Here is a 24,055-nt window from a genome sequence, read left to right as displayed (position 1 = left end):
TGCGAGGAAAAAAAAAAAGAGCAGCATTGTTCTTTGTTCGAGCTTAAACACACAAACAGCAGCAGACTGCTGACACTAATAAGCAGTCAATGATTTTCCTAATGGCTCGCTTCTATGGAAAGCCAATTCTCGTGAGGATGGTTAAAGTACTCAAAGCCATGAGTAAACTCCCTTCCTGCTCACAGACAGACACAAAAACTCACACGAGTCTAAAATGCAACTTCACACGAGCCCGACATCTTCAACAGGAGCTTATCTTCTCAGATCTGTTTAAGTGCCCCAATTAACCCTTCGTATCTGATTGTGTTTTACATTCCTGTTTGTCAAAAGCTAATAAACCTGCAAAAGTTTAGACACAATTTAAATATTTTTTGAATGCACATGCAGACAAATATTCTGTAATCTTTAACAATCTGCTTGCAAATGGCAACGAAGGAAAACGAAAAAAGACTTTAATTACTTTCAAACATACTTTGTTGCTGAGGTAATGTGAGAACATGTGAATACTTTTAAAGCAATTTAAATTTGTTTTATTTATGAAATACCAATCTAGAATAAAAATCGAACTCAATTACAGACTGACATTTAAGAATCTATTTCAATAAAGTTTAGTGAATGAAGGAGCTTATAGAATAAACATCCAGAGTTTTCAAGGTTTAAATTTCCAAAAAGTAAAAACAAAAAAGAGTCACTAAGCTTCAAACCTACAAAAGCAGATTTTTTTTTTACTAAAAGAGGCTTACAAGCTGTAATATTTCAAAGTGATCTTATTTTATTTCTGCTATACGATGATGCAGTTCCTCCTTTCACTTCTATTTGAAAAGCTTAATTTACGCCATATCTCTGAGAATTTCCTCCTGAAAAGTCAAATTTGTGTGTAGTAGATGTGCCAAACTTGAGCAGCATGTTTTGATGTCCGATTTAATTGATGTTTTATTTTGAAGCTCCTTGACGAGATACAGGACAAAACCTTTGAGCACAATAATAAGGAGGGCATCCTTAATTTAAAAAAAAAAGTCCACAAACTCCAGACAAAAGCAGCAGTTTTAGCAGTAAACAGGTTCATTTTCTGCAAAACAAAGATACAGTTTTTGTCTAAAGGGTCAGGTTAATTTGAGGAGAGGCATTTAGTGGCAAATCCAGCAGAGTCAGTGGATCAGAAAAGTCCGAACAACCTTTTAAAATCGCACCTCAAATGTCTGAAATAAGAGAAGATTCAGGAACTGGGCTGCTGTTTTTACTCACCACAAACTTGTTCAGACACAGATTTTGATGGACTGCTGGGATAACATGACAGGAAATTTGTGCATCATTCAACAGAGTGATGCAGGGTTGCACGAGGTCTGCAATTCTTTCTCACCAAACTCACCAGCAGGCAGCGGTTTTGGAAATGTGTTTGAAATTGTCATGTTGTTGAGTAAAATCCCAAACTACAAACGACTTGCTTGAAACAGCTCAGGTGCTGGTTTTTCGGTTCCTGTTGCTGTGATATTTTGGTTTTTTTCAGACCTTTAAAACATACAACAAGGCTGAAAAACAGCGAAGGAACAGGAAAACTAAAAAATGACATATTAGCTCTTTAAGTATGCTGCGGAGAAAGCACTAGCATAGTACTCACACAAGTACCCATTGCAACAATTTTCTTTTTTTCCCGCCCCCTCCTCCCTGCTCCCACAAAGACTATTTAATTCAAGCATTTGTAATTTTTGTACTCCTCTGAGGCACGCTATCCAATGAAACGAAACAGAAACCATAAAGATGTTGGGATGCGTAATGGTGAGCGCAAAGTGAGGGAAAAGTAAGAGCAGAAACGGGAATAAAAGAGGCGGATGGAGAGCAATCGACAGCAGAGAGAAATCTGAGCGAAAGAGCAGGTCAGCTCCAACGGCAGCAGCGTGGAAGTGTCTCTGGAGCGTTGCTGATGTGATGGCATGATGATGATGGTGTTGATGATTCACCACTGTTAGGAAATCAAAGGGAAGAACGTATTATTATCACGCAGCTCAATTACACCGCAATTTCTCCCCGGCTGCGACACCCTCTGCAGGGCTTCTCATTGAAGCTGATTTGGAGGCCCGTGGCGTCTGGAGGACCAGCGGAAGAAAAGCTCAGCGGAGTCGTGAGATGTCCCCACTCGAGGCGGGGGGGAAAAAAGAGGAGGGTGGAGGAGGAATGGTGGAGGATGATACAGGTGAAGGAGGAGGTGTACAAACACTTAGGCTGGTGTTAAGACCTCATGAGCTCCACACTTTAAGCTGTCGACAGAGCGGAGGCAGGAAGAGCAGCCGGGATGTAAATGCACTGCATGATGGAGGAAAAACACCTGCTCCGTAATGAGTACGAGCTTCCCGGCTTGTCCTAACATGAATACTGAAGAGCAGCTATTCAGGTGGTGCACAGAGATTATTTACTCCCAAACGGTGTGTGTGTTACGCATAAGCCAAGTGAGCAGGAACAGCAAGATGGAGATCTTTGAGTGTGTGTGATAGCATTTATGCACGTGTGTGTGTTTGTGAACAGGAGTGTGTTTTAAATCAGGAAGGAAAGTAATTTATTTTTATCGGCCACCACTGAAAGGCGAAGACGGTCGATGATGTTTCTGCTTATTGATGATTATTGATGATTTTCCACACAAACAGAATAAAACAATTTTATCCTGATGTTTGTATTAAGTTTGTAGGTAGCAATACAGAGAATATTGGAACGTCACCACGTAATAATAATAATATAACATTACATTCAGGTATTAGGTATATTAAATTTTATAAATTAAAAAAAATTCTCTGTGCATCAAGTACTGGTTGGAAAAAAAAGTTGAAGTTATTCTGCTATCCATCCTCCTTTGTCTATCCTAAATCAGAACTCCTATTTAGTGACGACAGGTCTTAAAGCCTGCCTAATCAGCGTCTTGACACCAGCTTACTTCTAAATTGTAACCTTTACCAACAGAGGGGAAAATGAGATCTGATCCCTGTGTGAGCAGAAACCATTTGGATTTGGTTAGTTTCCAGTAAAAGTGTTCAACCACAAAGTCATTGCCAGCCAGGCCCAAGCCGCACTAACAAGCCTTCAAACCAAACTGGGTTCTCCTGAGGATTATGCCAGGATTTGAGTCAACATCGGATTTGTAGAAGGGATGAGACGTTTATCTTTTCTTTCTCTTCCCCCCCTCAACATTTCTTCCTCCAGCTTTCTTCTGTCTTACATGTATGTTTCTCTTTCTCTGCCTTTTTTTTTGCGTTTTCTCCTTCTTTCTTCCTTGACTTTCTCTCTTATTCACTGAGACAAGTCTTCTGGGCTTTCTGGCATTCAGCTCCAGTGGTGAGAAGAAGAAAAAAGGAGGAGAAGGAAGAAGAAGAAGAAGAAGAAAAGCACCGCTGTCAGTTCCTCTCCTCTTGCTCCACAGGACTGGAAGGACAAAAGCTTTCCCTGACAGGCGGAATCGCCCTTATCTCTACTCAGACGACGTGTCATCACCCTGTGTCTTCACTCCAGACTCATGTAGTCTTTTCACTTTCTGTCACAGCCCCTCCCCGTCCTGTAAGAATAACACAATGCACTCAGATTAGTGTAAGATGTGTTCAGGAAGAAACAGCAAGGCAGCAGCTTATGCTCAGTGTCATTAGCCTGTGTGGGTTTGATTACATGTTCTTGTGCATTTCCATTTTATATGGGAATCAGCATGTCATCCGAGCAGAAAGAGACAATGCTGAGGCAGAACTTGCAGTGACTTCAGAGAAGTGGGCAGTCAGCTGTGTGGATCCAGGCAGTCGAGCTTTCAATCAGTGAGATGTGACCATTATGGCTGAAAGACAAGTACGCTCCATACTGTCTAATGAGCTACTACAGGCATCTATTCACAAGGAACGCTGCGGGAAATGCAACAGATGTTTGATTTACTGTAAATCAAAGCAGAAAACTCAACAACAAAAGGCATGTATGGCTGCCACTCCTTCCAAAATGACCCACATCCTCTCATCACGTCACACATTGTTGCATAACAGCCAGCATTGTAAAAAGGAAAGTACATTTACATTTTATGCACCATTACAGAGAAAATGTTAGATCTCCCCAGAAGTTTTCTGTTCGTCAACATCAGAAGTAAGAAACCACACTCGGCTTCGACAGATGATTGCCATTCTAATTGCGTTGCATTGCATGAGTGAACATTAGTGTCAAGCTGTGTTTTAGTTGCAGTAAGTTTCATGTTTTAACATCATGAAATCACTGCATTTGTATACTTCACAAAATAAATCAGTAATGAAGAAGGTGTAATTAGATGTTAAACAATACTTATTAATTCCTAATCATAAAATTAAAGCTCTCAAAAACTTAAATATAAAGAGATACTGTGATAATTTAGTATAGTTGTGGGCAAATTTACCAGTAGGTAAATACAAGAGATGCACTATATATTGAACATTTATTGTTATCTTAGTATTAATGTGCAGGTTACTGATGTTGCAAAGTCTGCTTGTAATGAATGTTTTTGATGTGTTATATTTCAAACTCAACGTGGAATTTATTAATGCTAATAATTATTTTGTCCAATCAGATAAACTCAACCCCCCTTGATGCCCACACTTGATTCAGATGTTAGTGGCCATGATGCTACAACACCAACAGAGTGTCGTTGTGTATTTAAATCCATTTTTACCTACTGGATTGCATTTGGATAGCCCTAAATATAGGCGTGAACAGCCACAAACATTAAAAACATTTTCACTCAGACCACCTTTGGAGCCTTCTGTGTGACAGACGTGGTCTCCCATATCATGTCTGGCTCTGAGCTGTGTTGATGTCACAAGATATGTTTAGTTTCATGATTTTACTTAGGTTATCCTATATTTCATTTAGATTATACATGATTGATCCATATCAGTGCAGCAGGAGGACAAGAATTTCCAACCTTTACACCATATTATGGGCCAGTTAGTTCCCAAAACAGCATACAAATTTTACATAATTTAAATGTACAAAGCTGTCTTGAATGACTATGAATGACCAGAGCTTTAAAAATCCACATTCCAAAATGTAAAACAAGCCTTAGAAGTTCAAACATTAAAGGTCAAGTTTTAAACAAATCACTGTTACAATACCAGGGTTACTTTCTGTTCCGGATCTACAGAGTAAGTTGAACATTTTTCTATAACTTTTACTTTGCAAGCTGTACAAAATTGTTATGCAGGAGCGAAAAAAGACCCCACAAAAGCAATTCTATGAACTGCAGTCACAGTTCTCACAGAGAGGAAACAAAAAAGAGGTGTTTTTGGACCAAACTGTTCTAAGGGCTCTCTGATGGGTTATAAGAAGCTTCCCTACGGAGCGGCCAAAAGAACTACGCCTCTTTAAGAAGGAGAACTGCTTCAAATGGTGATAAGAACTGCCAAAAAGGTTCCTGTGGTCAAAAGCAGCAAATTTTGCCCTAAGTCTTCACTCTAGATCAACACTGTGAGCGCTGCTCCCTCTGCAACATTGGACGAGAAGCTGGACTAACTGAGGAAGAGGAGCAGAATAACAGAAGGCTTTTTTTCAGGCCTTTGATGTGCTTAAAACATCTAAAGTTCAACTAATATGCTCACTCAAACAAGGTCTTCTGGGTAAAAAGTAATATATTCATTGTAAGATTATTCCTTATAAAGAGGGTTTAAATTCTGTTTTCTTTGATCTGAATATTTTATTTATTTATTTTTTGTTGGAGTTGAGAGATAAAAACTGCCTACATTCGTTTGAAAATATTATTATAAAAAATAATGGCTGCTGACATTCTGAGTCAGCTGTTTCTAAAAACGTCCTTCATTAAAGTAACTCCAGTGGTTAGAGAAAACAAAACCGTTGTTGCACAAACAATCTGACTCTTCAAACCTTTATTTTGAAAGAACAGCTGATTAAATCAATTTTGAAACATATAATTATTTTTGTTCTACTTCAAACTACTTTAATTAATTTACACAAGTGCTTTTGGAGTATGTTTTTAGATGCCATATATGTTAGTTATGTTATTAAAATTGAAGTTCAGTCCAATTTGTTGTTAGAAAACAGTTGAGCTTTTAAAGGAATAACTCTGAAAGTTATTAGCCCAAGAATAATCTTTCTATATCCTGGTCCAGTCGTATGAGTTTGTGTTTTTATGTGCAACCTTTTAGCTCTGCGCTAAATATCAACACGGATGCCCAACTTCAGATAAAACCAACTCACCCTCAAACCCCCACCAACTACAACCCGAACCTTCTACCTCGTCTGTGCATGTGTCTCTCAGGGCTGTCTGCTAAGCCTCTTACCTATGGGATTATTGGCATCACTAGGTATTATAAAGCTCCATTCATCTGGATGATGTGTTATTAATGTGTTGGGGAATGAAACCATCTGTAACAACGGCTGAGGGTGATGAGAGTAGGAGGGGAAGATGAGATGGCTGGGTGTACAGAGGGGCATCTGACAGAGTGATGCAACTCTAATTGGTGATAATGATGAGCTTTGTGTGAATAGATTTGACAGTATAAAAATTAACAGTAGTTTTGCTCTTTGATTTTGCACTTTTAAAGATCAGCCACACAAAGACAATCACGTCGAGCACAAAGTGCATACAGAATCTGATGTGTTGTTCAGAAAGACACGCCACTCAAGAAACTGCAAATGGAAAACATGAAACATACTTGATGCCGTCACATCCACACAGAACACAAGGAAATACACAATGCCTTTACAAGCACCACATCTCAACGTTTGATATTGTCATTTCTGACAGCGGTCCCTTCCACCATTTTCACACAAAGCACCTAAATCTGTGAATATTTTGAAAAAGGCAGTTCAACAAAATCCTACACAAGAAGAAGCTCAGTCTCTTCAGGGGGATCATGATGATCTAATTACAACTTTTACCTGTTATCTTTACTGTCTTCTAACATGCCATCAAGAATAAAACCATAAAGGAGGAAGAATAAGTACATAAAATAGGGCAGCAATTATAGTTACATAACTCCTGATACTTTTCCTGTAGATTCATCTTCATTAAGTTTTGCTTTTTTTATCAGTAATGAGTAAAAACAGTGAAGATGTTTTTTACAAAAGTAACTTCATCTTGTACGATTTGTCCAAGTAAAAGAGCAATACTTACTTCAAAGGACTTTAAGATGCTCAAACAAGTTGAAAATTATTTAATGAATCCATCTGGAAAATTGTTGCTGATTCATCCTTCTCTTTATGGACTGTAATGGCCATCATGCAAGGTGAAAAACAGACATCAAAAACCTCAGCAATGGTCGTAACGACTGCACCACTCACCAAGTTATTGCAAGCAGAATAACTGCACCCGCAGCTCGGATGGTAAAACCCTCGACACGCTGTTTGCTCCTGACTTGATGCTGCAGTTATCTATTTGCCCTATTAACTATAATATGGTAATGGAACTTGCTCCACTCTCATCGCCAAAGCAAGAGTCAATATAATTGACCGCACTATGTGAGTCATTGTACTGCGTTTTGTATTTGAAAAACATGTGCAGTGTTTCTAATGCTGTAACACCTGTTGGATCAGTGAATAGCTATTACTTCATTAGACAATGTCAGCAAAGAAACAGGAAGGCACACACACAAAAAAAGACAAACAGATGGCAAACGTACTGCACTGATGAGGCCTACAGTACATTCAACACCCATGCTATAAGATATGCTTAGCAGGAAAGTGACTGCGTTGTAGACTGTAGGGTTACTTGTGGTTCCTAGAGTTTCTAAAGAAGAACGGGAAGCAGAGCTTTCAGTTCTTAGGCTCCTCTCTTGTGGAACCAACGTCCAATTTCTGTCCATGAGGCTGACACCCTGTCTACTTTTAAAGCCAGGCTTAGACTTTCCATCATAGTTACAGCTGACTTGGGTTTCTTGAGCTATCCCTTAGTTATGCTGCTTTGGGTATGTATTGCTGGAAGGCACACTGACTAAATGTCTTTACTCTGCTGCTGTCTTTACTCTCTTTTCTCTCCGTGTTTGTATTTGCAGTTATTGCTGTCATTAACCTGTGTTTGTTGTTTTGTTTTTTTCTTAATAGAAACTACACCTGGACCAATCCTTCGGTTTGTCTGCATCTCTTTTATGTCTTGTACTTTTACTAATTGGTATTTCATAATGTACTGTATGTGAATGTATTGCATTATAATAGGAATAAATTGACTGTAATTGGATTTCAGTTTGAATCTGAATTAGATTTATGATTCAGACTCAATTTTTGTTCTTTTGTACAGTAGCCAGAGATGACTTGTATTATACAAACAAACTGAATAGAACAATGGTTGAGCTTGCTGGATACAAATCTGCAAACTATACCCCTGAAAGTTTCACACAGTTTCAGGATTCCATACTTATGCTGACAGCTTCCATATTAGTTGGATCAGCTTACTGAAATAACATGACAGGGTTTTGCATTATGATAATGATAAAAATGTTTTCCAGTTGCAGTAAGAAGCTCGCTGTCATGTATACAAATTACACTTCAACATCAAAGTATTTCAGGTTTTCTTTCAAGTCCAAGGTGCACACTTTTTCCTTCAGATCTGAATATGTTCTCTCCTCTCTCTCAGACACTTGAAAAAGAAGCTCTCCGTGTGCAAAATCAAAACTGTGGTTTGAAGGACTGATGGGCAGGCTGTACTTTACTTTTCCCTCATTACAGGTTTTACAGAGTAACACTTTATTGATGTAAAGATTGGGCCGTTCAAATTTTCAAATCACACAGTGTATCTTCTGGGTGTTTCTGGACCATAATTACATATATTCAAAGGTCTGTTTAAAGCAGAATAGCTCACATGGCAGGACGATTTACTTTTTGGGAGAGCCAATTTACCTGCCAATTACCACAACAAAAGTGGCTTTGATGTAATACAAAAACCGGCACTGACAGCGGCTGGTGCTGGAACAAACGGCACCACCAGGAATGCAATGTGAAAAAGAACTGACTTTGACATGTGAGAAAGGTGAGGGAACAGGTTTTTATTACAGAGTGAATGAAAGCTTTTTTATGACAAATGAAAATGCTGGTCCTAAAATAATGACACCATTAAAAATGTCACACCAGACAATAGCGCTCTTTTGTATCACTTGTGTGAAATATGCTGCACAGGTTGAGTCTGCCAGCGTCAATGAGAAGAAACAAATTGTTAAAATGGATGAGACCGCAAGACGTTTAGGCTAATAAAAAACTTTCTTTCCAGAACTGAGATTTCTCATCTGCTCCACTTGAGTGGAAAGACGGTGTGCGCGACCAAATAAGTCGAAACATTCGCTGGCAGAGCTACAAGAACACAGAAAATAGAACAAAGCTACAAAGACAGACAATTAATTCTGTCTGTTTAATCAGATAAAATTACAACTTGTTTTTTATTATTCCAAAAAAACCCATTGATTTTATGCGTACCCAACCAACACTGCCACACGTCGGGTTCAGATGCAACAAAAGGGGACATTAGGTTTAAGTCTTCAGACAGATTTTTACTGTAAACTCCCTTTTTGATTAGGGTATCAAATCCAAATTATTAACTTTTCCTATTTCTCAAAAAGGTAAGTATCAATAATATTTACGTCACTATTAACAAAAAGAATATTAGCCAAATTTAGTGACTTTTGTGCTGAAATCATCGGCGTCATTTGAACTAGGTGCCCTGAATGTTTTATGAATAATCCTGAATCTTTTTATTTGTGTTTGATTCACGCATGCTTCATACTCTTTAGACTTAGACTATCTTTGATGTCCTTATTTTGTGTACAGTGACCAGGAGAAAGACAGCATGTGTGTACACAGCTGGTAAGTAAATTGTTATCATTAAGTGACAGATACAGTAGGTTGTATCCCAGAGATTAAAAGTGTTGCATCAAACTATTTGGCACAGCAAATGTTAAAAATGTCAAGGCCATAGTTTTCTTCTATTGAAAGATTTATTGAAAGATTAAACTATTAAATTGTTCTTATGCAGTTGTTTTAAACTCTGTTAAAAAACAGATTGTTGAAATGGTTGGTACAACACAACCTAACTTCAGATGAATCTTACATAATTTGAAAAAATGGTGCAACTATTGTGCAAAGATCTATGGATTTGGTAGGGTTGGGGTCACTGAATATTCAAAGAAAATTACTGATCAAATTCAAAGAGTGTTTTTGGCTAAAATGTCAATCTCTAGCACTGCTATTTGAAACAAACCTATCCAAAAAGAGCTGTCATAAATTTTGAGTAGAATAAATTTCCATGTGCACGTGGGCGTGTTACCAGAGTCCCTCCCTACATTTTGCACATACATAATTTGATCTGTTTTATCCCTTTGTGGCAGTGCTGATGTTTATGTGCTTGTCAGTGTGACTCAGCACTGTGATCATGGACACAGTGGGATGAATCACTTAGTGGTTGTGGTTGGAAAAAAGATGGGAGTTGCGATGATTTCAACCCAGCCCCTAAATACAACATAAGGTAAAGATCACAATGAAATGTTTCACAGTTCTGTTGCATCTGTAAGTGGAGGTAAAGGCTTGTTTCCCTCATTTTAATGTCTGTTAAAGACTGTCTCCTAAGACTTTAAATTTACATTTAAAGCTTTTCAACTTTAAAATACTGTCACTCACATGAGAAATTCTCATTTCTGTACTTAACGGCACAGTTGTCAGAAAAGTACCTAGTGAAGGTTCTTCAGGTAATTACTGTGGTGCATAATCCTCAATTAAGGGAACAAAACTGTATTTTTAATAACTGTAAGGTAAAAGCAAGCAGATGCAGACTTTCTGTAGATAAGCCCCGGCTGCTCTGTAGTGTCGTGGTTGCAAGTTTCAGCTGGCTAAAATATTTCTGAGAAGTTTTCTTGTTCTCCTTCTGCCTGTGGATTTACTCTTGCACAAAGAAACCTACATCCAAGGTTATCTTTGGATTCTAGAGGTGTGTATGTTTGTTTCTAATGGGTACATTTTGTCACTAGGGGAGCAGAACTGTTCTTTCAAAGGGACAGACAGTAAGGTACAAAAATATACCAATTTTCAAGGCACAGTGCTTGTATGTTACTTAATACAGCAGGAGTAGCAAAAGATGCCGATGTCCTCTTTTAGAGACCATTCCTGCACCTTGGTTTCTTACTTTGCTGTGGGGGAAAAAACTGCGACAAAGGTCTTTATATCATAATTTATAATTTTTTGTGGTTAAGCAAGACATATTGTGGAAATATGTAGAAGGAAGAATAAAATGCACACCACCAGATGGCTTACAGCGCCCTCACTGCCACAGGAAACCATTTGGAAAACTTGAAGCAATGGAAAGCGTGTTCATCGGGAGTAATGTTACATGTATTACCATGACTTAGGGAAAAAGTCTTTAAAACACGAGTGAGGCAGACACCCGCTGAGCACCGGGGAATCATGACAGTGTACGAGAGGCTGGGGCAGATGAAGGGAAAAAGCTGATGACCAGATGTGAAGCTTTATTTCAGTCTGCTGTTCAGGGCATGTTTTAAACAATCATCATCATGACTGTCTTAACCAGCTAATTTAAAAAGGCACAAATACCTGTTGCAATTAACTAATGTGAGAAGAAAGGTGACAGACTAATTCATAGATGTTAGGATGATAAATGCTCCACAGTTAGTTAAATCCTGTGTGAAAAGACAAACTCAGAAAGTGACATTAGAAATAATTAAAGGCCTAGCATTCCTTGAAGGAATGTATATCACCTGCCATCATGTTATGTTGGGAAATGACAAGATTAAGATTACAGCCATTTTGGTTAAACCTTGAGAATAACATTACGCACAATCTCTTACAATATCTTGCACGATCTGTTAGCGCTTAGCAGCTACTACCAAACCAAATTTTAGCTCAAAATCTGTAAAACTGGTTGAGTTATCGTTATTTTTGTTTTGTAAAGTCTGCTTGGCTGCGGTGGCCATCTTATTCAGGGGTTGACTTCAAATGTTAATTACAGTCGTTGGTTTCTTTCTGAAAGTTTCATTAAAATCCATGAGATATTTAGTTAAAACGACAGTTTCATCCTGTGATAACATTTGAGAAACCTAAAATTTAAAATGCCCAAAAATACTCATTTTCTTCACTGCGCACATGCAGCCAAATTGTTACGTAAATAAAAGGCTGACTGAAGATAAACGATAAAGATAAATTCATGAGATATTTTGCAAAAACATTTTCGTCTCTCACCTTCAGTGACGGCTAATAATTAACTGATGTGAGAAGGAAGATGATAGACTGATTTATAAAAATATATACATGTTAGGCTGATGAATGTTCCGCAGGTAGTTAAAGCTTGTGTGAAAAAACCAACTGAGCAGCTGAATCCAGATATGAAAAAGCAGAGATGTTAACAGTGAGCTGTGGTGTCTGTTGGACAAGAGAGAGGGGGGGATGTCTGCGCTCTCTCAGCTTCAAAATGAAACAACAGGAGACAAACACTAATGACAGCTGTAGCTCCTCCATGCTGGGATGACACATGCAAATATACGCAGAATGTTCCCATACAACACAAGTTATCACAAAGAAATTCTTCTATTGTCACACTCGCAGCTCCTGGCTCGATCTATTCTGGATCAAATCGCTGCTCGCTCGTCTCTCAGATGCGCTGCCTCATATAGCATCAGTTGGCGCTTATGCGTCACCCTCAGGCTGGGCAAGGCTCAGGCTTGCCAACTCACAAAGACTCACACACAAGTGAGGAGAAAATGAAAATTTCAGTGATTAAGTAGTGGAAGGGATGTGTATGTGGCCAGCAGAGAGGAGGCTGAGTTTCAGGAGTACAGTGGGGGGACTGCAGGCAGCAGCTGAGCTGACTGGCTGGTTGACTGACTGCTGGACGGGCTGAGTGAAGTGCCCCGGAGCGATAGATGAAAGCCCTTCCACTAAAGGTCATGTACACATCCCACATGAGCTTTAATAGTGAAATACAATTGGACAAATTGGTGTTGATGCGGCATGAAAAGGTTGTGACACAACTTATCTACAGCTGCTGTGAGTAATTCATGTGCAATAAAGTAATTCCATACAATACATGATAATAACACCCTAATGTGCCGTAATTTTCCTAAAATCCCCTCAGGATCGGAGTAGAGTACACATTAAAAACCGCTGGGTTAAAAACAACCCCATTTGTAACACAATGTTGGGTCAAATTTGGACCAAGCCAAGTTTGACCCAGCATGCTAAGTCTTCTACCCAAAACCTCAGTTAAAGTTACTAATTTGTTGAATTAGTGCTGCTAATGAGTTGTGTTAAAAAGAAAATTGAGTTATTAGATAATTGGAAATTTAGCTGGCGCTAACTGCTATTAGAACCAACTAATATTATAAACCCAGACTCACCGTCTAGAAAAAACTAAAGTTGTTAACAAAGCCAACCAGGTCAAACATCTTCTTACAGGTTGTTTTTAACAGTCTTACCTTTACTTATTACATCCTAAAGCAGAGGTCCAGTCAGGTTCGATTTGGTCAGTTTCTGGCTTAAAATGGCTGACTGTGAAAAATGGCATGACTCATCTCCAGCCCAACCACTGGGTCAAACCTTTTGACCAAATATTTGGCCAAACCAACCCAACTTATGACCTAGCAGCTTTCACCAAACAATTAAATAACTGTGTATAAATTGATGTATCCAACAAATACTCACTGGTAAGTCTTTTTCAGAGGAACATTTCTCTAACTTTAATTTCTCTCCATTGGCTAGCTCTTAAATACAGAATAGAAATGAAAATCTTCCTTCTAACGAAGCTCTGAACAATCAAGCTCCATCTTATATTAAAGATCTTATTGTTCCATACTTTCCTTACAGAGCTCTTCGCTCTCAGACTGCAGGTTTACTTGTGGTTCCTGGAGTTTCCAAAACCAGAAGCAGAGCTTTCAGTTGTCAGGCTCGTCTCTTGTTGATCCAACTTCTAGTTTCTGTCCGTGAGGCTGACACTCTGTCTACTCTTAAGACTTCCCTGATTGATAAATCCTGTAGTTAGGGTTGGTTTGGGTTTCCTGAGCTCTCCTTTAGTTATGCTGCTATAGGCTCAGACTGCTGAAGGACAAACTGACCATATTTCCTTTCTCTTTGTATTTGCAATGATAGCTTTCACAAACTGGCATTTGGCATGTATGTGAATGCACTGTATTACATTAGGAATGAATAGACTGTAATAGGAGCTGAATCTGGATCTAAATTGGAATCATGATTTGGACTTTTTTATTTTTTTTTAGCGTACACTGAGATGACTTTGGTTGTGAATTGGCTCTATATAAATAAACTGAATTAAATGGAGCTGAAGAAAAGCTGAGATTTTACAATTTTACAACAGTTTGGAAATGATCTAAATAGTGAAAGAATAAAGCTCACATAGATCCGCTGTGCATGACTCTGCACCGCGGAGATCCCGGCAGGTGGTGTCCCAGCACTTGAATTAAGGCTGCCTGACTGTCAGCAGAGTCCCTACACATGAATGTCTGGCACTCTCATGGAGGAAAAAAAAAAAAAGGCTGCAATTGTTCAGCTTCTTCGGGACAGAATAGCTCAGTTTTCAAGAGAATGGGGTACGGTCTGCGTGGAAGCGCCACGCTCAGTCGGTGGAGAACAAATAGATTTCTGATTGACAATTTCAAGAATGAGAATGAGGCCGGATAGTTCTGAAAAAAGACACATTTCCGACTGATTTGTGTGCAAGATGTTCGTTGTGAAGGTCTGATTTTGTTTTGTCTTCGTTTCTACAGATGATTTTCTTGTGCACTCATCAAAAACAAGTCTGCAAATGAGGTTATGTTTCATTTAGGCTGTAGCTGCTGCTTGAGGTGCACCAGGAACTGTTGACTTAAAACACCAAACAGACCTTGACAGGTAGAGGCTATACAGGTGGGATCGCCACAGCTGCTACCTTATGAGAGGATTTGCCTTCCCCTGCTATGATTCTGCCCTGGAGTGAACTGCAGGCTGACTCCAGATTTCACACCAAAAAAAAAAAAAAAAAGGAAAGAAACCTGGACTGAAATGCGTTCATTCAAACGGCCACAGATGCCGGATTCGATTCCCAGCCTTGGAATAAAGGAAGGGACTCGCTTCAGACCTGCTGCGACCACTGGTTCCCTGTTGAGTGGAGAAAAAGCCTCCACTCAACATGACAACAATCCAGAATTCATTCAGAGGCCCTGCCGAGCGTTTGTCTTCAAAAACATCCGTAAAACTGGGATGTTTTTGAGTCGGGCTGTGATGTCTTACCGGCTGCTGTATGTGGCGAGACGCCCCCCTCCCCGGCGGGGGGAGATGCTGCCCCGGCTGCCGCTGGACTCCGCGCTGAAAATAGTCGCTGCCGGCGGCTTTGTTGTTGCCCGCGACCCGGTCCCTCTTCTCCCGCACGCTGCTGCTGCTGCTGGAGCTGCTGGAGCCTGCCTTCTCCCGCTCCTCGGCCGAGTCGAGGGTGCTGAAGTTCCACACGATCAGGGTCTGGACCAGCAGCACCGTGAGGGCTGCGATCAGGGCGGACCGCGAGCGGCGGGCCAGCCTGCGAGCGCACGAGCCGCCGGCCACCATCTTCACACCGGGCTGCACGGAGCTGGAGGAGCGAGCGGAGCTCTGCGCAGACTGGAGGTGGAGGGAGGTGGAGGAGGAGGAGGGAGGAGGGAGGAGGGAGGGAGGCTGAGCTTTATGGTGGCGGAGGCGAGGAGGAGCGACGGCAGGGAGAGGCAGAGGGCCACCGTGTGGTGAGAGACGAGCTCCCGGGCAGATACATCTTCATCTCTCACATGAGGAATTATTGGCATAATCATCAAACGGGTTTATGTAATTGCAAATGTTGAAATGTTCACTATCATTATTGGCTAAAATAGCAGAATTACTGAGCCTACAGGGACACTTAACTGATGTCAACAGGGGCGTTGACACAGTGGGGCTCCAGGATGGGGCCCTCTTATGTTGTTGCCACTGGCAGTTTAACTAACTCATATTTTAGTGAGCTTCCTGTTGCTTTAAACTTTACAAAATTAATCTCTCTCCTTTTGCCCTCCAAAAATCACTGCAGCCCAGATGTAACCGGTGAAACATCATGGTATGCATGACAAACGTTACAGCTGTGGACATCTGTTCAGTGACAACTCACAGCTGGTTAAAGTCCAAATAGTCCAAAATGGTTGATAACTTCCATGTTGGGTTTGGATCACTGATTGGTAAGAGACTAGACATTGTTTCCCACCCACTGACATAAATAAAAATGGACAATGAATAAAAATAATGGACAAAGCAACTCCAATAACTGTCCAAAAGTGAAGTCAAAATCTCAGTTTTTTGGCCTCTGTTTTGTTATATTTCTGAAGCCAGATTCTGAGTAACTGGGCTGTTTACAGAAGTCCTGCCTACAGGCTGTCAATCACAATAAAACATGGCACCTTTTTTAAAAGGCTCAAATGACCCATTGAATACTAAAAATTGCATATTTGAGCATACTCAAAGGTAGGAGTTGTGGTGACCCCTGATAAGGGAGAAACTGAAAGACAGAAGTTTTAAGCGTTATGACATTTTTGCCATGTTTTAGATGACTGGAAACACTCTGAGAAGATGTAAGGGGAAAAAAATCCTGTTTCATTTTTTCTTTAAATTAATAAACACCTGATTTTTAAAAATATTTCCTCAAACAAGGAGAGTGCCCTTCTTGTTTATTATAAAAGATGGACATCTTTTCTGCTTAAAGCCTTGAGTTTTAGTCATCAGTATTTTTGATTTCTGAATTATCTAGAACCCACAGATGAGACGCAGCTACGCTCATAAAGCTTTTAATGTGCGATGGGCAGCAGTGCCCTCAGCGACAGAAAAGTTGTATATAAAGTTTGGAGTTTCTCATGGTGGTTGTACCGTGCAGCAGTGGCGTCACTAGGCCTGTTTTCAAGCCTGTTTCAAATGTTTTCAAGCCCCCCTAAATAATTTTGGTGTCAAGATTTTTTTTTTTTTTTTTTTTTTTTTTTTAAAGTCAATAGTTGGCAATAAATTATTTTTTTTTTTACAAAAATTCAATATAATGTGGCCAGAATATGAGTTTAAATAAATAACCATATAATTCACAAAATAAAAATAAAAAAATATGTTCCTTTTTCTTGTTAAAACTGTAAACATACTTCTTGTTTGATGTTCTGAATAAAAATATAATTGGTTGCTTAAAACATTTACACAGTAAGGTATCTGCTAAATGTGTCCAAAAATGTGGAAAAGCAACTCAGGTTTTGTTAGCTGTTTGAGAAATTTTGTTCTCGCCCTCTATGTTTGGTCACATCCTGTGCATCTCCTGGGGGCTAAGCCCCCCTTGTCCTTAAAACCTAGTGACACCCCTGCCGTGCAGATAACAGAATCAATCCTCTGGTAGTTTGGTATACTGTATACTGTATAATGTTTACTTTGTTAAAACATTTTTGGCCAGAAAAAAAAAAGTTAAAAAAGTTTAAAGCATATTTTTAAAAATCAGTTTTAGAAATCTCAGTGCACAGCTTGTTTTAGATTTATTTAGTTTATCATATCAGACACAGTCACTCCAGGACTTCAGCATCATTTTCCCTAAACCAGTGATTTATACTTTTAGTAGTATTACTTTAGTAGGTTGATTTGCTCTATTTTCTCTGCCTTCATCTTTTTTCTGTTCTGACTTGTTTTTCAGTCCAAGTAAAACCTTTTATAGAGAAGCTCAGGTTAGGTCCAATGACCTAATCAAAAATACAGTTATAAATAAAATGCATATGTTTTCTTTATTCGCTGTTATTGTTATATCTGATTAGGCAAAAAAAATGATTAAAGAAACAAAAGAAAGGGTCTGAAGTGTTTTGATGTTTTGACCCAGAAGAAGACTTTTCTTTACTAGAAACAAGACTAAACTCACAGAGTCTTATCTATTTCTTATTTTCTTAAAATTTGGTTGCATTTTTCAGGCCAGTGGAGACTACAGAGGCCTGAGTCTTTACTTCACCTTTTCTTTCCCTCCTGCCTGAAGCCATTTATGGTTCTCAGGTTTGGCAATCACAGAAAGAAAGTCACAATATCTCCTCCAGCAGGCCCTTTTTATACACAGCAGGCATTTTGACTTGACATGGTAGCAAAGGCACAGGTGTTGCTAAAAACATTACCCATGGCTCAGCTCTACTCAAGTGTCCCAGTAAGTCACAACAATAAGCCAGCATGAACAGCCAGCAGAGTCATCACAGTGAAAAGCTGCCATTTTATACCTCTAGAAAGCAAGAATACATGTAATCTGAACAGTTCTCAGCCAAAAGAGACAAGTGTCACTCCCACTTCATCACTAAGTGAAGCTTGAATGGAGGTGGTTTTCAAAGTCTCTTATTTTTATTTATAACAAATTATAAATCTGGCAGTATTTTCACCAGGACCTAATCAATCAATTAAAAAAAAAAAAAATCTGTTTCAATTTTGCACAAAGTAGTAAAAAAAGCTAAAAGCTATGAGTAGCAAAAAGCAAGCTGAACACTATATGTAGCACAGGGCTGGCTAAAAGTAACAGAAGGCTAGCTAAAAAAGGCAAAATGTTAGCTAAAAGCCAAATATTAGCAAAAAGATAGCCAAGTATGTAGAATTAGATTGATAATTAAACACTATCTTACCGGTTGCAGATAGTTCTTTTAGTGGCCTCAGTCTGGAGAAGCAGAGTTTAATTTTGACCAGATTAACGAGCTAATGGCTAGTCTGCGTGAAGTCATGATCAGAGTGGGTCGTTGTTGGCTTGAAAAAAAATGAAATCTCAAAAATTTTAGAGGTTCGTGTGAAGATTTTTTTTCAATGCTGTCATTTATACATTACCATTTGTATAAACATCACATTCTATGGATATTTGCAAGGACAAGTAGCAGCAGCAGCTAGCTGTAGCACTTCTGGTGTGGCCTGCAGCACTTCATTATATTGGTGCCTGAATAACCAGGTAATATAAATCCAATGGTAATGTAAATGTTTAAAAAATAGTGTTCTCATGAACTTTATTTGAGATTGGAGGTGTTTATTTAAGGCAGGGGTGACCAATCCTGGTCCTCGAGGGCCACCATCCTGCATGTTTTCCTTGTTTCTCTGCTCCAACACCTGATTCAGAGGTTAAATCACCTCTTCATGTTCTGCAGAAGCCTGTTAATCACCCATTGATTCAAATCAGGTGTGTTGGAGCAGAAAAACAAGTAAAACATGCAGGATAGTGGCCCTCGAGGACCAGGATTGGACACCCCTGGTTTAAGGATAGCAGCAACCCACATCGGTTTTCGGCCTCACATAGACTAGCCGTTAGCTCATTAATCCAGGCAGAACTGCACTCTGTTTCTCCAAACTGAGGCTGTTCAAAGTGCTATTTACGATATTAAAGATATTAAGATATTAAATGGTCACAACCTTTCAACAAAAAACAGCTTCAAAAGATTTAAAGTATCCGATCACCTACAAAAAGTATAACCAGAAAGCAAGACTGGTTGTCCAGTCTACCTGGTGGCACATGAAGAGCTTACAAGTATTTACAAACCCTCTCTACTTTCAGGCATTCTGATGTCGGTACACATGATTATTTACGGAGTTATTTTTACTTTAGGAACTCTGGGATGTACGGGAAGCTACAGAAGCTTCCTACCACTCTCTGTTCTGTTCACCTAAATAATTTAGAACCTGAAAAGACGTTTTAACTTTTTCACAGCGACAGGAGGTTCTCATTTGAATATGATTCAAATTACAGTATCGTGCTTCAGTGCAGACTGTAATTTTCCTGGGTGAAAGTAGGAGTGTTAGTCCTGGAAAGAACATTCCCTCTGAGGGGAGGCTGACTGACAACAGCGCTGGTGCTGTGGTGACTCTCCTGCTCCACTTATTATTGCTACATTTCAAGGCCGTCCACTCAGAAGAAATGGAGAATCTCTCCAATTTTACATTTAATAGTTTTGCCTTGAATTGCTCCGTGGCCGTCACTCACATCACTTTAGAAGATTTTTTTTTGTCCTAGTATCATCTACAGTCTCTAATCAAACAAGTAATTATGGTCTGCAGGCAAAAGGCACAAAATAAAGTTTTTGCTTGTGTCTCTGTGTGCTTGTGTTTGTCTGTTAGGAAAATATTTCATTAAAACCGGACCAGTTTTAATGATACATTCAGAAAATAATCACTAATTATGCAGCTACAACTGATTAATGTCTGGAGTCAGCCCAAAATGAAAACACAAAAATGCTTATAATGAAATAAATTTTACAGATATTGTGCTAACATTTGTTGCGTTTGTAGCAGGAAGTCATTCCCAACACTTATATCAAGTGGTAGTTATGGCATAAGACCTTTGCTTATTTTTTTAGCATTTATTGTTGGAGTCTACTGTGTTTGTAAACTAAGCCGATTTTAATAAAACTTTCAGAAAGTAACCTTTGGTTGTACATCTATGACTGATTAATGTTTGGAGTCAACCTAAATCAAGACAGCTGCCATAGCTAATCATCAATATAAAATGGTTATAAATTAGTAGATTTGACAAATATTGAGCTCAAATTTGGTGTGGTATTAGCTGAGAGTCATCCTGAACAGAGACTGAGCTGCATCACATCTCACAGCATCTCACAATAACACGTCAGATCGCTCATAACATCATTTACTGTTTGAACAAAGTGACTCCAGCTTCGCCCCTTCTCATCATAAGATGGTTTCAGTTTAAAACTTTGGCACGTAAGGCGGCGGGTGATATGCATTCCTGCAGGGAATGCTAGGCCTTTAATTTATGTTGTATTTTTTTTTTTAAATGGAAACTTTCAAAATGTGTAAAAGACAATGAATTTTGATTGCAATCAACAGTCTGACACCAGGAAAATCTATTTTAATGCTTAAAGCTGCTCAGGTCTTTTTCACCTGCTTGTTTTTTGCACATCGAACACAAAACGTTAACAAGAACCAACTCTTTAGTGATGCTGAAATATACATCAGACCTTGGTATGTGCTGTCGTTTAGGAGATAATAACATTGTTTACTTCGTCTGACACTGTCTGAAAGATTCTTTCTGACTGGATATTTTGGGGTTTGGGTTTTATCTGTTTCACGCCCAGCGAGGAGACTCACAATGATGATGCTGTGAAAGTTTTCAGATACTAAACACTAACTTTTTAAAATATATAAAGAAATAAGAACACTGCCAACATTGTTCTAAAATGTCTAATAACATACAAATATTCCAATGCAACGGTGCGGCATTTGTTTTTCTGTGTTGTTTTTTGGAAACAACACGTTTCAGTGAATGTATAAGTTGGCAGAGCAGACAGAGACAGTAGCTCTGGCTTTTTGACAAATTGATAGCCAGTTATGTTTATTGAAGGGCGAAATAACATAACCAGGGGAAGAAAACAATAAAATTGCTAGATGCAAATTCCACCACCAGCCAATGTTTTGCATATATCACCCCTAGGATTGGGAAGTAAATTATACACTGTGGTGGCTATTGAAACAAAGAAATGGGAATTATTATTTTGAGCAGCACGCTGCGGTTTTTATCTTCAGGGATTGCATTACTGCCACGCAGACAAAGCACAACCAGAGTCCAAAACAACAGTTTGATAGCAGACAAAAGGAAGGACTCAGACTGAAAGCTGCTAACCTTGTGGCTTTTTAAACAACAATGTAATTAGACATTCCTGCAATTTTAAGTTACAAGCTTTTTTTTTTTTGACTGTTCCTTTACAGCTCGACTGTTATTCTTCTTCCATCACACAGAAAGAGTCAGACAAGAAGAAACCAAACATATTCATTTTCTTTTCAAACCTGATGCTATTTGCCAAATTTTAGGATTGAAATGATTAACGGATGCCAGAATGTTTGGGATCATTTCAACACTGAGCAGGAACAGATTAATGTGATGAACTGTCAGATAGAAAGTGTTTATGTTTGACTCATTCATACTCAAATTATGAGCACTTACTAAAGTTATTGTGGATAATCCTTTTAGAGATATAAATGTGAGTCCAGCATCTATCAGAAGTCACACATCAGGGTCTCGTTTTGCTTTGAATTTCTATGAAGTCGATTTATTATGTTGCTTCATAAAAAGCCTTAAATTATTATCAAATACAAAGAATGATGCTCCACATTGTAAAATGGCAGGCATGCCTATGTCGTGTATTTTGATGGAAATGTTTAGACCAATTTCTGGTAAAAAAAAAAAACAGGAACATTTTACATTTTTGTAAGCCAATTGTTTAGACTTTTCAAATGTTTCATGTTTAGCCCAGTGGCTTTGGACCATATGTAAACTCAAAGAAAATATATTGTAAAAAATGTTGACAAACTGCAGCATCAGGAGTTGGTTTATGTAACAAACTACAGTGTAATAGTTAGTTTTCCATTCATAAACATGTTTATCAGTAAGAGAATAAATCAGTCTCTAAGTAGAAGGAGGAACTCTCTTAATGATTCTCAGGCTTTGACTAATAATCAAGTCTAGCAGTTTAATACACAACTTGAAACCATACAGTGGAAAAGGTAAAAAGTTTGAATGATGGATCACACAATATTAATATTTAGAGTAATTGTGAATAATGAAACATATATATATATATATAAAACATACAATTGGACCACTGAAATCAAAACTATAAGAATAACAAATAAATATATAAATATAAAAAATAAATATATAAAATAAAATATAAAAAATATTATGAAATAGTTTTGTAGGGATCTGGGTTTTTAGCCCCGCCTTGGGGCAGCTCCTCTAGTTCCTACTTTCACAGGTGATCCAGATCAGGATAATGAAGACTGCCAGTACTTAAGCCTCCAGTTGAGACCAGACCTTCGCTGGAGCATCGAACCTCCTGGGTTAGATTCGCAGCCACTGTTTTCTAACCAAGTTTGGTAACCTTTTGACTACGTTCTCTATGCCTCTTGTTTATAGATTGTTTGCCACGTCACGGAGTTACGGATTCACGGGTACTTACCTCAGGACACTTGGATACTCACCTGGACAGGATAACTGGCTTGCCAACTCCTGGATCACCTAAACGCCTCCTTCATCTCCTCCTCGCCACTGGACACCTCCTGGATCTGTAAGATCAAAAGAACAATCATTAAACCATCTTGCAGTGCTCACCTGATAGTAGGATTGGTACCCGAGACTCACCCTGTTCCTCTTGTTTTCCAGATCCCACCCCGAAGCACGCACTGTATATATTAGTCACCCTGTAAATAAACACACTTACCTTCAGCTGTTGTCTCCGTGTCTGGTTTTGGTCTCGCTCTCTGGACAAGATTACCCCACGTTCATGTCAAGTTTTCTGCTGGAGTGAGGCTCTTATTTTCCTCCACCATTAATCCTATTTCCTAAGAAGTCCACAACTCATTGACTGATGACTTTATGACCTTTATGATCAAAATGTAAAATAAAAAATCAAAGGTAGACATACAATAATAGCAGATTGTATGCAGACGCTGTATGGATGTGTTAAACATAAATATAATTTTTACATACATTATTGATTTTCAGAAACATTAAGATAGTCACATTTATTCCGTATCTATACATTTAGTCTTGTAGATAATTATACAAGTGTTTATTGCCAATTAAATAACAGAATAAGTCCATCAAAGCCTGTTTCAGTAAAATATTGTTATATATTACATCAGATTGGTTTATAGCTATCTGTTTTAGCCATTTTGATCGATCTTGTTAAAGGAAAAATCTTTTTACAAAAACAAAGACAACTATTTTATTAGTTTAACATATTTCACAAGCAAAAAATAAAATAAATAAAACACTGCTGTTAGAGCCTGAGAGCAACACTTTTACTAAAGTTGAGTTCATACTTAACGCACTCTCCTAATCTCTAATCTGTAATCCTATATGAAAAGTTTTAAAGGTTTCTGTAACTGTTTTAACATTTGAATTGGGGCACAAGTTATTAAATTGCTGACATTTCTGCAGGCAAATCGAGTTATTTTTACAGAGATAAGGCTGCAGACCACAGACAGATACAGGCACAGAATTTCAAACCACTCTGAAGATTTCTGAGAATCCTTCAAATGTTAATTTATATTTTATCAAGTAGAGAGAAAGACAAGAGAGGAGGGGACAGATCAA

General features: G+C 38.6%; 1 protein-coding gene across 1 annotated transcript in view; it reads right to left on the bottom strand.

The window, feature by feature from the left end:
• Window positions 1-15,658, bottom strand: part of xylt1 (xylosyltransferase I) — an 89,637-nt gene extending 73,979 nt beyond the window's left edge. The window contains exon 1 of the mRNA XM_017416903.3: window positions 15,214-15,658. Coding sequence (XP_017272392.1) covers window positions 15,214-15,525 — 312 coding nt within the window. The 5' untranslated portion in view covers window positions 15,526-15,658. The remainder of the gene's footprint in view (window positions 1-15,213) is intronic.
• Between the last annotated feature and the right edge of the window lie 8,397 nt (window positions 15,659-24,055).

The sequence above is a fragment of the Kryptolebias marmoratus genome, linkage group LG3, assembly GCF_001649575.2.
Source record: "Kryptolebias marmoratus isolate JLee-2015 linkage group LG3, ASM164957v2, whole genome shotgun sequence".
NCBI classification, from domain to species: Eukaryota; Metazoa; Chordata; class Actinopteri; order Cyprinodontiformes; family Rivulidae; genus Kryptolebias; species Kryptolebias marmoratus.
The sequence above is the reverse complement of the archived record's forward strand: the minus strand, read 5'-3'. Positions and strand labels throughout refer to the sequence as shown.